General features: G+C 45.5%; 5 protein-coding genes across 5 annotated transcripts; 3 read left to right on the top strand and 2 right to left on the bottom strand.

The window, feature by feature from the left end:
- Positions 1 to 2,295: 2,295 nt before the first annotated feature.
- On the top strand, positions 2,296 to 2,550 carry LACBIDRAFT_307882 (uncharacterized protein; the record flags this gene model as incomplete). Its single annotated transcript, XM_001886408.1, has 1 exon — positions 2,296 to 2,550. The coding sequence occupies one exon, from the start codon at positions 2,296 to 2,298 to the stop codon at positions 2,467 to 2,469; it is 174 nt and encodes a 57-aa protein (XP_001886443.1). The 3' UTR covers positions 2,470 to 2,550.
- A 311-nt stretch (positions 2,551 to 2,861) lies between these two features.
- Positions 2,862 to 3,429, top strand: LACBIDRAFT_331986 (uncharacterized protein; the record flags this gene model as incomplete). The annotated part of the gene is made up of 3 exons (XM_001886407.1): positions 2,862 to 2,941; positions 3,004 to 3,167; positions 3,239 to 3,429. The coding sequence occupies 3 exons, from the start codon at positions 2,862 to 2,864 to the stop codon at positions 3,427 to 3,429; spliced, it is 435 nt and encodes a 144-aa protein (XP_001886442.1).
- A 258-nt stretch (positions 3,430 to 3,687) lies between these two features.
- LACBIDRAFT_307880 (uncharacterized protein) lies at positions 3,688 to 4,357 on the top strand (the record flags this gene model as incomplete). Its single annotated transcript, XM_001886406.1, has 3 exons — positions 3,688 to 3,868; positions 3,929 to 4,245; positions 4,313 to 4,357. The coding sequence occupies 3 exons, from the start codon at positions 3,688 to 3,690 to the stop codon at positions 4,355 to 4,357; spliced, it is 543 nt and encodes a 180-aa protein (XP_001886441.1).
- LACBIDRAFT_331985 (uncharacterized protein) lies at positions 4,347 to 6,816 on the bottom strand (the record flags this gene model as incomplete). Its single annotated transcript, XM_001886351.1, has 8 exons — positions 4,347 to 4,494; positions 4,682 to 5,006; positions 5,072 to 5,315; positions 5,624 to 5,754; positions 6,071 to 6,241; positions 6,315 to 6,356; positions 6,401 to 6,536; positions 6,643 to 6,816. The coding sequence occupies 8 exons, from the start codon at positions 6,814 to 6,816 to the stop codon at positions 4,347 to 4,349; spliced, it is 1,371 nt and encodes a 456-aa protein (XP_001886386.1).
- A 4,474-nt stretch (positions 6,817 to 11,290) lies between these two features.
- LACBIDRAFT_331984 (uncharacterized protein) lies at positions 11,291 to 12,429 on the bottom strand (the record flags this gene model as incomplete). The annotated part of the gene is made up of 3 exons (XM_001886350.1): positions 11,291 to 11,654; positions 11,832 to 12,136; positions 12,244 to 12,429. 3 exons carry the CDS (start codon positions 12,427 to 12,429, stop codon positions 11,291 to 11,293), a joined length of 855 nt encoding a protein of 284 aa, XP_001886385.1.
- Positions 12,430 to 13,204: the final 775 nt, after the last annotated feature.

Raw genomic sequence — 13,204 nt, 5'->3', positions numbered from 1 at the left:
CAACGGCATAGGACAGGGAGATCCTATCTCTATGCTATTGTATATCCTGTACAACGCTGACCTCTTAGAGGCCCTGAGAAGGCTGGAGGAAGATGCAATCGGGTATGTGGACGACGCCCTGGTAATAGCGACAGCGAAGACATTCAAGGGTTCGACGCGCGCGCTCAAGAACTTCATGGAGAGGAGGAATGGAGGCCTCGACTGGGCTCTAGATCACAACTCAAGATTTGAAATCAGCAAGGTGGCCGTCATGCACTGTCAGCCTGGACCAAGGAAGCCCACAGACCGTCCGAACCCAGCGCTTCGCCTGGAGGGGAGGGTAATCAAGGAAGTGGAGAGCTACAGATACCTCGGAGTCCATATTGACTACCAGCTGAGATGGAAGATCCAAGAGAACGAAGCTATGGCTAAGGCTACAGCTTACATTCTGATGTTTCGTAGGCTAACACGTACCAGCTTAGGTATCCGGCCCAGGCTCATGAGACAGCTCTACATCTCAGTAGCGGTCCCCAAGATGACGTACGCCCTAGATGTTTGGTTTGTACCTCCGTACAAGAAGGAAGGCAAACGGAACAACAGTGGGTCAGTCAGGGCCCTGAAGTCAATGGGTAAGATACAACGCATAGCCGCTCTGGCCATCACTGGTGGACTACGGACGTCCGCTAACGATCTCCTGGATGCTCATGCCGGGATATTGCCAGCTAACCTTATGCTAGAACATATATGCTACGCGGCGATGGTACGAGCAGCATCACTCCCGGTTGGACACCCTACCCGGGCGATGATACGAGGATACAGCAATGCTCTGGCAAGAACACACCTCACTCCTATTCAAAAGCTAATAGAGCACTACAAGATAAAGCCGCAACTATACGAAACCATACAGCCAGAACCTCGACCACCAACATACCATAGCACCTTTACCACGACAATTGCAGACACGAAGGAGGATTCAATTAAGGAGGAGAAGAACGACAACTCAGACATCAAGATATTTACGGACGGGTCGGGCTACGAAGGAAAGGTTGGTGCGGCAGCGGTGATGTACAGGAAAGGGATGGAGGAGCCAGAGAAGATCCTGTGATTCCACCTAGGATCGATCAAGCAACACACCATGTTCGAGGGCGAGACAGTAGGGTCAATACTAGCAGCGTGGATGCTGCAGGGGAGACCAGAGGTGGGGAAGGCAAAGGTGACGACTTACTCAGACAGTCAGGCGTTTATCAAGGCAATGGGAGCGAGGAACTCAGGGCCAGGACAGTACCTGGTCCTGGAATACATGAGACTAACGGAGAATATGAATGACGGTACTAACGGACTTCACACCGCAGGTACTGCCAAGTTCGCTTTGAGGTGGATAGCGGCGCACAAGGGAGTCACTGGAAATGAGAGGGTGGATGAGGAGGCAAAGAGGGCGGCACAGGGGGAGTCGAGTCCACCAGAGGAGCTACCGCCAATCCTTCAGAAACTGTTGCCCATCAGCGTGGCAGCAGCGAAGCAAGAGTTCGCAGACGGCCAGAAGATCAAATGGCTCGAGCTGTGGAAGGCCTCGCCTCGTTTCGCAAAATTTCAGCATATCGACCGGGCTTTCCCCTTCAACAAGTTTCGAAAAATCAGCAACGCTCTCTCACGATCGCAGTCCAGCTTACTCATACAGCTCCGGACAGGACACATACCACTTAACAGCTACTTACACCGCATTAACAGGTCAGACCACAGGCGTTGCGCTAGTTGCTGGGAGGCTGGCCATGGGACAATTACAGAGACGACCATCCACTATCTTTTCGAATGCCAGACATACGCAGCCGAACGCTTCGACATGGACAGGGCATTGGGCCGGCACTCGAGGGATTTACAGGGGATCATGACGGATATGGATGGCATAAAGGAGTTGCTCAAGTATGTGGGGAGGACCACTAGGTTCAAAGCAACGCTTGGCGACGCACTAGGTGATGTAACCCACTTAGAGTCCGAGGAAGTTTGACAGATAACATCGTCTCTTTCTTGCAGGAAGCCTTACATCAGTCAAGACCCGACAGCAGAGTTGGCTACGGCCAGCAGGTTCGCCCACAAAATTTCACCCCCCTTTTTTTTTCTTTCTCATTACCCGCCTCTCAGCCTTCGGACCCTAAGCACAAGATATAACAAGACGAGACCACTAGCTCTAACGGATGAAACATGACATGCGACAAAACACACAAATTCTCTTTTTTCTCTACCTAACACGCTCGTCCCTATGGCTGTACCTGTCGCTTGCGATCGGGTACTTGGAAGACCAAACACTCAACAGAAGGAATGCAACATATAGAGAAACGAAGTAACTACCCCGCCCACGTTAACGGATGCCCCTCTAAACGGCGTTTCCGTGCCGGGCTGGATGGGGGAATGATCGCCATGGGCGTGCCTCCACCAGTGCATGAGGGGATCTCCAGGGGGTTAGGTATAAACGGCACTAGGGGCCATAGGTAGTTTACTAGGATGTAACGTCTGACATGGGGCTCTGCCCCGATGGACTATAAACTTGACCCCAAAAAAAAAAAAAAAAAAAAAAAAAGATGCGCGTCGTATGTTGACATCTTCGGCATTGAGTAGTGCCGTTCACGGTTACCGTTTTTGAATCATTTTTGATCTCGTTTTTGATCTCGTTTTTCTGAAAAACAGTGGTGAGGTGCCGAGTGAAACGAGGGAATGGCTCGAACGCGAATGCACACTTGAGGTGGTGTGATGTAGGAGGAAGGTTGTGTAATCTAATGCCTCTGCCAGTCAACACCAAACAAGGCCAAACACTCCTTCCTTCCAACGGAATCAAAAAGCATTACTCAGCGATCTGAAACAAGCGCCCTTTCCTCTCAACTTCCATCATGTCCAACACTGACCAAAGCAACATTATTCAAGTGAATTGGAAGAAAGTATCTGAGCATCAGAAATATAATTCGAAGGTGTACGTCGAATTTCCAACCTTTTCCCAGTTCTTTGGATATGCTAAGTTAACATGAATTGTAGAGAGATACTCCGACGTCTTAACCTCACAACGTCGGGGTACCGAAACATGATGAAACCTGGCTGTCCCCGCCAATGTTACATGCCCATGCCTCCTTTTCCTGGTAGACTCATTCTCCTGGATGGAGTTTATCCTGTGGACTACGATGACTTGTGTAATCTATCTGGTACGTCAAGGTTTTCTTTTATACCGCCGAGTAAGGAGGTTCACATCATGATTATTCCCCTACACTGACAGAAGAGCGTGCCAACATCATTATGGACTGCTTTGACCTAAATGGCGAAGGTAATGAGTACGCGAACGCCAATATTAGGGTGAAAATATTCGAAATTGCGGGGTTTATGGGTGTTTCGATGAAGGAAAAGTTCAGGGAAGAATATGACAGATGGGAGGAAGAGATGGAGCAGGACGTCATTACAATTGAATAGAAGGGATGTCTTTTCGCCTAAAAATAGTTCTGTCTATTTTGCATCATGAGAATCCCTCTGCGTTCACTCTCCTTTCATCACCAATTACATGTTTTTTTTGCATCTTTCGCAACGCTTGAATTGTTCACGCCACTATCATGCGTCCGTAGGCGTCGTGAGGTTCTTCCGGGCCCCGGGCTCCTTTCCATTCCGATCGGGTGTCACAGTCGCTCAATGTCTCGCTAACGCAAATGACCCTCAGTTTGTCCTACCTTCGACATGACGGAAATGATACTTGCCACCTTATCAATCTTCGCTCTGTTTCTGATACCGCTCGCCATACAATATTTCTTGAACCCTCCTAAGATTCATCCTGTCCTCGGCATACCTGCAGAATCCGTTTTCTTAACAAGCGCCTTCTTTCTTCTGAAACCTCCCGTTGTCTCAAGTACCATCTTCGGTACGCACACTACTTTATTCAACCCAGAATAAAAGTCACTCAAGCTCGTATGTCGTACAGAATCCCTACCTCATGTACTCCAAATCGCATCAATGGTCGCTTTTCTCCTCGCTGGAGACGTCTTGTTCAAGGCCCTCTTATACATAGGAGTCGACCCACAATCTGAAACCGAAGTGGCACCGACTATACTCAAGGTTCTTATAATCCATGGAAGAATATTCGGCGGCCACCTCAAGGAACTTATTTATCATGTGCTGGGCTTCCGATATCTCTTACTTGAGAGCGCTGTCGGTTTCGGTCGGACGCTGTGTGGATTAGACAATGAGCTCGACGACTTGGAATTATTGATACATATCAAAAAACCACCATCGTGCAAGGTGAGTGTCGACGTTTTCCTTACATTCCCGTTCTATGCTATACAGCTACTCACTGTTTTCCATCAAGGACGTATCAGCACCACCCCCAATTTCGGATGAAATTAAGGGCTAGGGAAAATTCCTAGTAGTAAACATATGTTATCTGTCCTCCTGTAGACGACAATGGACTTGGAATGGTAATTGTATTTCGTTTCAGAGGACAGATCCGCACTGAGTGTTACATACGAGAGAAAACGCGCATTCGCCACGCTGAAAGGCCAGATATCAATGTTTAACTGTAAATTTTACGGTCTCGAGAAGAGCAAATGACAAGAAGGAAAGCTGATAAGTTTCATGGTCACTCGGAAATTATTTCGAGTGGCGCTGATGCGTCCTTCGTCAAAAAAATACTCAATTGGCACAACCCATCAACGAACACAAAATCTCGACAACTCACGTCATACGACGGTGGATATTGGCACGCGTCTGCGACTCCAGATCTCCATCATCCTCAAGCTCCAACCCAAAACACAAAACGCTATGTCCAAGGTCTCCAACACAGACAAGCAAGGTATGTTCAAGGCGCAGCACAAGCCGCGCAAGATCCTTGATATAAATGCCAAGCTTCTGTCCATAGACGAAGATAAACTTCGCCAGCGTTTGTGCCATTGGGCCCTCTTTGGTTTGATACCCACCCCCTGCAAACACGAGGAGCTTGTAATAAATGTCTGCGATGAGGAAAAAAGTGAAGATGAACGGTATTTTGCCGATGTTTGGCATTTCTGTAGAAAATATTAAGTGATCAATTGTGCTTCGGGGTTGGATGGAAGAAAGCACAGTTGCATACCGTAGTAAGGACCTGAGGTTGGTTTCAGGAGAAAGAAGATGCCCAAGAGGGATGTGCATTCAGCTGGTATCCAGAGGAAAGGACGGATCCGGGAAGTGTTGAAGAAATATCCTAGGAGGATCGGTATCAGGACGAGCAGAGCAAGTATCAATGATGTGACCAGTATGTTCATGTTCACGATGTTGGAGTTGGGATGAAGTAGAGGCGTACTGCCAGCAAATAGGAATGGTAGACATTCGTGTGGCTATGCTCCCAGTGAGACTGGAAAGGAGATCACGACGAACGCTGCACCGGGGTGCACGCTTAATGTAAAATCAAAGAAAACATTGGGTGGACAGTAGAAGAGAACAAACGGTGGTGCGACGGGTAGGGTATAAAAATTATGATGCTTCGAACCGGAGAAAGGACACGTCGCAGGGTCGTAGTGATTAGGGGGGAGCATAGAAATGAGGGGGCTGTTGCCACAATCGGTAAGTAACCTTCAACAACTTCAGCTTTTGACACCGCTTGCAGACGGATCGTCAAGAACCGTAAACCATGTTTTTGACCCACCGAACCACGGGCATTGTAAACGTAACATGGGCACTCCTCGCGGATTTCCGAATCCAGCATCGCAGGCCACGCATCTCGAAGTTTGCGATGTTTTGAGCCCACTTCAATTTCGGCCTTAGGCTCTACGCAACCTAGAGGGGAGAAGCGATTTCCCAAAATTATGCGAAAACGATTCTTCAACCGTTTCGGGACTTGGGTGGGCGGGTGGTGGAAAGGGAGGTAGCATGGAATGGACGTTCGCGTAGGTAGTATTTGAAATCGTCACGTTGGGAGGGAGTGAGGGACGAGGGTATCGTTATTTTCGACCAAATTCGAAAATTGGGCTATGATTGAAGTTGGTGAGTACGAATCTCGCCTCCTTTCATCACCACATACCTATTTGTTTTACTTGCTCATACACCACGCAGTCCCACCCATCCGCTTGCTAGTTTCCATCACACCATTCACCTTCCTTCGCCATTTCGTCACCTCTCTCTGTGCCAAGGCTGACCGACACCTGATCCCGCAAAAGCCTTCCCCGTCTTCCGTCATCGAACCGACAAAGACCGCGCCCGATTGCGTTGGCCTGACTGACGCAAGTCCCATAGTAGCGAGTCAGTTGTGCGTTGGCTGGAGTGGCTGAACGTTATGCGTTTGAGCATGTTGAAATTCGACAGAGTTGGCGGAGCGCCCTCATACTGTCTGTACGCACATGCACATTTGCCCATAATGTGTGACAGTGGCGTGAAATCGCCTGTACGAGGGTCGTCGCGTGAAAGATGCATCTTTTAGGTGAACCCTGAGGGGGGCGATTCCGCAACGCAGGGGATGACTCGGAAGGATGAGGATGTTGTGATGTCATTGCGGTAATAAATTGGGATTGAGAAGGGGTAGTCGATGGAATGCTGTTGCGTCCAATATGCAGGCCGAAGAGCTGGAGGTTGGGAAGTAGTCAACGTGGAGACACATTGCGTGGTGCTGAAGAGACGAGTGAATGCATAAGCAATATGCGTTGGTATGTGGAACATCAATTAACTCACTGGCAATGGGGCTTTACTAGCCTGGCCGTCGAGTGGGTAGTGGATTACTGCCTCAAAGGGTTGCGACGATGAGCCCGCGTCGTTGATGGTCATACGTTGACCAGTTCTTGTTTGTTGTTTGTCACGGGCTTTGGCTTTGAATCCAAACAGTGCCTCGCAATCTGCTGGCGTCATCTATCGGACCAAGGCGTCTAAGGGCTCGTTCATACAGTTGTCCCTATTTTGAGTTTTTTAATCACCGCAAGATGGAATTACCTTCAAGAATCAAAGCCGATAGATTACTTAGTTATAGACTTGTTATACGAAATTTAAACCTGAAGGCGCTAGATTTATTGTGGATGCCTATCACTATATCAATCATCGAGTGGCAGACTTCCTATGTTGGAAATACTGTAATCCTTCACCTGGAGATGGATCTGCTCCAAATCTTGTAGTTATGGCCTATGATAAGAATGGACGACCATATTTGAAGCGAGCTTTCAATACAGTAGTCTTTTTCCAAATCTCCCAACTTCCATTTGCTACTGCTGTTGCAAGCACTTGACAACCTTTATCAATACAGATATAATCAGGCCTTGATTCTTCTGTTGGATAAACCTTTGCTAGAAAGTTCAAAATATTGGTTGGTGATTCTGATTTTGGAAACTTGGCCCATGCCATAACAACACCACAAGGTGCGCAAATAGTTTCAACACAGTAGAATCTAGCAGCATGAAAGTAATTGGGAGGTGGCTGTGGTTCTTCATTTGGTTCATCATGTTGTTGGGGATTTGGTCCTCTGTGACAGGGCTCCCAAGGATTATTCTCCCCAGGGCGTTGTAACATCTGGCGAACTCCAGCCTGGTTGTGGTGTTTGCTGTTCTTTGTATGTTTACGCCACTGTGGTTGGTGCTGTTGACATGCAAGTGTTCTTTCTACTCTTCGGTTATTACAGTCATGGTAGCAAGCATTATGTGATGTATATCACATAGAGATCCACCATGAGAGTTAGAGAGGTCATTAGTGCAATTCTCATATGCACAGTGCTAGAAAAAATCATTGTGAACAAACAAACTCCATGAACAAAATGTAAAAGTCATTTACCTGAGGACCCATAACTATACCATCAAGAACAACCATTTTTATGTTTGGGATATCATCAGTATCCATCTCATTATCTGAAGTGACCTGAGGTGCATCAACTTCCATTTCTTCAGGAGCTGCTGCCAAAGCAGGAATATCATCATCTGTGGCATCAACACCAACAACTGCTGCTGGATTATTGAAAACCACATCACTTGTATCTTTGCGTTTTTGAGTACATTCATCACATGCATGTCCTTCTGAAGCTCTGATGACTCCATCTTCCCCCAAGAGTGAAAATGCCTGAGTAGTAACTTCTTTGATATTCAATCCATCATCAAATTCAGCATCAATTCCAGATTCTTCAGCAATTGTGCAAACAGATTGTTGAACAAATGCTTGCCAGACATGAGCTCGTGAAATTGAAATTTCTTTTGTTCCATATGTATTATTCCAGTACTCTGAGAAAGCAGGTGCTGAAGCATGAAAGTTATACATAGCATTTATAGCTGCCATTGCAAATCCACGATCAGCCCAGATTGATTGGCCAATTTTTAAATATTTGGCTGAGTTAAGATAGACTCATTTCAAAGTATTTTGAATAGTTGATGTATCTTCAAATCTTTCATGATTGGCTGTGTATAATGTTTTACAGTTTGGACACTTTCCTGTAAGCACAGGGACATCTTGGTATACTCTCTGCTCTTTGATCAAAGTAACCAATGGTATGTCACTACTTTTGGTAGATTGATGCAATGATCTTGGACTACAACTCTGAATTTCACATGCAAATGAAGGGGGGCAAAGGACATAAGCTGGTTCTATCTTGCTGTGTGATAGAGGGAGTAATTTTCCTTTATAACCCCCCTTCTCATCAAATGTTGATAGTTTCAAGCAGCCAGCCAGCTTGTCAAATTTTCCAGCAAGAAGATCAACTTTTGCCTTTTCATCTGGCTCTCATGCAAGTTCATTTTCAGAGAATAAAGTTTCAACCCTCTTCTTTCCAAGTTTGTTTACCAGTGCATTGCTCAATGCAATTATCCATCCTGAAATCTGCACTTTGTTTTCATCACCACAAATCCGTTGTTGTTGATGAAAATGAAGATTTAATAAATCAGGATTCTCAAATAGTGTGAATGAGATTGTGAGAACAGTTGCCAAAGAAATATTGGAGCCAAAGATTGTCTGGATTGCATCACTAAATATGCTGAATGGAATATTTGGAAAAGGACATTGCCCTGAAGAGGTAGCAGATGCCAATGAAACTAGATTTGACCAGATCAAGAGCCAGACTAAAATCCAGTGCTGGGATACAAGTGATATAGCTGATGACAAGAGCAGAAAAGTAAATCTGAAAAGGAAACTAGAACTATTGTACAAATCAGTATTTCTTCTTTCATTTACACTCCAAACACATCAAAAAGAAAAGAAAGAAAATCATAACACTACTTACTCAGAAGCTTCTTCCTCATCTGAACCCCTTGCCTCTTTCAACTTCTTGTGCTTTCTCTGCACCCGTGGTCAGTCTTTATCATGATTCTTCTTCTTTGGACTGTCTGAGGCTTTCCTCTTTCCCTTGGGATCACGTCTCTTCAGCTCTCCCTCCCGATCTTTATCCTCAAGCCACTTCTTCAAGTCAGGAAAGGTCAGAGATCAACTGGTCTTAACCCCCCACAAATCCTCAGTGCAGAGGCAATCTTCCAAGTCATCAAGCCAATCTCGCATATCTGGATACTCCTGTGCTCGTAAAAACAATGGCTTCCAAGTTTGGTAGAACTGTGACTTGGTGATGAAAATATCAATGAAGGTGATGATGCTGGGAACCCAGATAGCTGCATCATTAAACTGTGCCTTCCACTCAGCATCCTTGCCCAAGGTGATACGGAGTGTAACAATACACCCAGAAAAATGCGAATTTTAGCAATTTCTCCTATAAAACCTCCTATAGTAGAAATACAGTCACGTTGATCATAAGAATTATTAGACGCAACCCAGTCTAGTCGATTAAAGTCTACATCCGAGAAATTTGCACGCCTTAGGCAGTAGGAATTGCGGTCAGTTCATGACCGAATCACTTCAATATACTCGAAGTCTAATAAAAGGCTACACTACCATGAAATAGTACACTACAGAGTGTCCTAGAGTAAAAACACCTCAGCACAGGGTGTTGGAGTTTACACCAAACCAGGGTCTCACTTTACTATGGATTAAAAGATATTACTTCTACAAATAAATGCACGAGCCTAGAAACTCGATGCATACCTGACACGAGAAGTCATTCGGTCACGTGCTACAAAGCATGATCCAAGAAGTCATGTGGGGAAATGCATCACGCGCATCAACACATCACAAATCATGGCATCATTGACCCAAGAAAAATGGGCTTCATGAAATATTCCGAAGTCTGCCAAAAGAGAAAGACTATGAACGATTTGCTGTGCAACAGCGATTCCTGCATACACATCAATACTGATGTGTCGTGTCGCCACAATAGAGAAAACACTACGAAAACTTAAAAGAAGTCAGCTCAGTTGTACCACACACAATTGAGCCACTTCAAACCTTTACTAAAAATCAGTATTAATGTGTCCGACCTCCCGGACAACGCATGGACATGTAAATATAAATAGAAAACATGGAATAGTATAAAAGGAGGATGCGCGCAGGCTGAAACACAAGGAATTATGCCCTGCGTTGACCAGCTGTCACACTCCCAGCAGCATCTGAGGTAGTGGATAAGTGTGTAATCAATTAAAGGACATTTTCTTCGCAGACATAACTAACATGTGCCTGGAACCAGCGTGTTAAGTGGGGATCACTAAGCCTTTGTAAGGTTGTCTTGTCAATTAGTAAGAGAGCTTTCTACTATTACCAAGGAATCCAAGTGCGCATGCTTGAAGAGTCTTTAAGACTAGTTTGGATTGAATCAGAGGCATAATAAAAGCTCAAGGGAGTTACAAAAGTCTACAAAGCACAGTTTCCTTGTCATTTCTTTGTATACAGTTAGAACGCAATCCCAGAACACCAAGACAGTCCCAATAAAAGCCGTTTCCCTTCGAAAACTACTAAGTTTCGAATTCTATACTTGTGCCCACATGTAAAAACAATACAGTTTGTTCCAAAAAAGGTTACTCAACTTAGACAAGTGATATAAAATATACAAAATCGTTTCCCCAAACTTCTACTTATGTGGGATGATTTAAGGGGATTCCCCGGATTCAGCCCAAATGGGGAAGGTCAGGGTTCAGTCACGCGCATCATGCTGTAGGCGTGCTTGGCACTCCTGCTGCATCGTGGCGTTGCCTTCTCCTTTCTGCCCCCTTAGTTGGACAGGCCTTGTGTTTTTATTGTTGCTTATAATGATTTTCGGTCCTAATACCATTTCATCGTTGAAGCAAGCATGTTAAGAGAGCAGTCAACTTGTAAGATGTTTGGAATATTAAAGACATTCTTGTCGGATGGCATGAAACAAATAGCTATGAAGTATATGAGACAAAATACCTACGAAGTATAAGAATTATAAAGCTGTATGTGCTCCCCTTTCTCCGTGTTCAAATCCAGACACTGGGATTCCGCTGAATCATCATTAGTTTTCGGGGTCGGGTGAACTTCTTGGAGAGTTGGATTTGCGTTCTTGTGCAGTTCCGTACTTGCTGGAGCGCGTTGTGCCTTTGTTCCAGCGGATGGCTTCCAAGAGCTTCGGGATGCTCTTGCCTGCATCTGGATACTTGCTAAGAAATTCCGCCTCATTTCGGCCCAATCTGAAGATGAACAAAACGAAGCCTTTCAGTGTAAGCAAGGTGATCAAAGCTTTGAACACGCGCCTGACAAACTTGTCAAAAATCGTCTTTCGTTGGTTCCGCTTGCTTGCAGTGGCGCTACTCCCTTCGTACCAGTCCTTCAGTGCACACTTTGTGACAGGATCGATTTCCTCCCACTGCTTGATGACTCTTCACCACGCGCCAGGGGCTCTTCCCAGGTCTGGGATTGCGAAGGTGAAGCAACGGAAACTTGGCATAATGACAGTACCATTCTCAGATGATGTTCCCCCCTCAGAGCTCGCAGGGGACATTCCACCGCTGGTGTCAATTACAATAGCCTCAATTGGGCTATCAGGCAAGATATACAGAGCTGATGCAGCCCTTGATATGGCTCGCGATTGGGTGTGTGACACATGCATGGGTCCAATGGATGGGTTCGATGGATCCACAGTCGTTTCCAGCGTGCGGGTGACCGTGTCTGAGTGACAGGTATGGGAGAGCGTTGCTGTGATCACTTTCACAAGCTCGTCGATCTTGTGGTCAATCCCTCCCTTGAACTCTTGGACCTCCTGACCAGATACAGGTGCCACAGCGATGTGATCTCCCATGAAGCTCTGGTCTGCACCAATGGGAATTGGGTGCAAGGTGTTTCCATGCCCCGCCTCAAAGCTCTGTAGGGAATCCATCAAATACTTCATCAATGTGTCAACCTTGACATTGACAGTGACATTTCGGTGAGAAATGAAGCTCTTAGACCTCCAGTAATGAGATGACTTACATGCTCTCCAATTGCCCATCCACCCCACCATCGGATCCAGCTTAGTGGCCACCGCATTCCAATAGGCGCATACATAAACCTGTACTGCACGCCACCACGACGAAAGCAATGTGTGGTGTAATGTTTTTTCAGCCCAGCTGCTGCTGCAAACTTGGTAAGCAATCCTTGCAGCATGTCGTAGCTCATGTCACGTTTAGGATGAATCAGTCCATTTGGGGCGATGTATGGGAATATGTAGTCGTCGCCTTCAACTTTGTGGTTAGGTTGGAGCTCAATACTTTCCATTCCTCCACTGATTCCTACCGGAATCCTGGAATTCCAGTAGGATTCCAGGAATTCTGCAGGATTCTGGCTGGAATCAACAGGAATCCAACTGGAATCAACAGAAATTGAACACTAGGACTTCTGGTTCATTAATTTTGGACCCTGAATCTCCTTCTTTAGGTCAGACAAATAGAATTGTAGCACTAAATCTTTTACTAAACAAGGGCATAAGGCATATGACTAGTTTCTTACTACTACATGTTTATTTATTTCAATCAGATTCAGAGACATTAGATTCTGCATGTTGTTCATCCAAACCCTAGTCTTCATCATTACCATTAATCTCCTGAGACTTTGCTTTGCGTTTCCTGTACTTAACTCTCCCCCATGTATTCCCACTGGAATCCCACTGTAGTCTGGATAAAGTCTGGCATTCTGGCTGCAGTCCTGGGGGAATATGGTAGGACTGCTTTCCTACTCTATTCCCATTTCATTCCAGTGGGAATCCAGTAACTCAATTTAGACATCATGTGACTTATTCTGAAAGTCATGTGACTTCATGCCTATCATATTTATTGTAAGTCTAATTTATTCAGCCAATTTATTATTATATCTTGTCCTATAATAACCTCACAAGTTTCTTCTTAGAACAGTTATATAGATTCAAATTCTAATATATTGAAGTGTTCTAAGTTAA

The sequence above is a fragment of the Laccaria bicolor genome, genomic scaffold, assembly GCF_000143565.1.
Source record: "Laccaria bicolor S238N-H82 LACBIscaffold_37 genomic scaffold, whole genome shotgun sequence".
NCBI lineage: Eukaryota > Fungi > Basidiomycota > Agaricomycetes > Agaricales > Hydnangiaceae > Laccaria > Laccaria bicolor.
The sequence above is the reverse complement of the archived record's forward strand: the minus strand, read 5'-3'. Positions and strand labels throughout refer to the sequence as shown.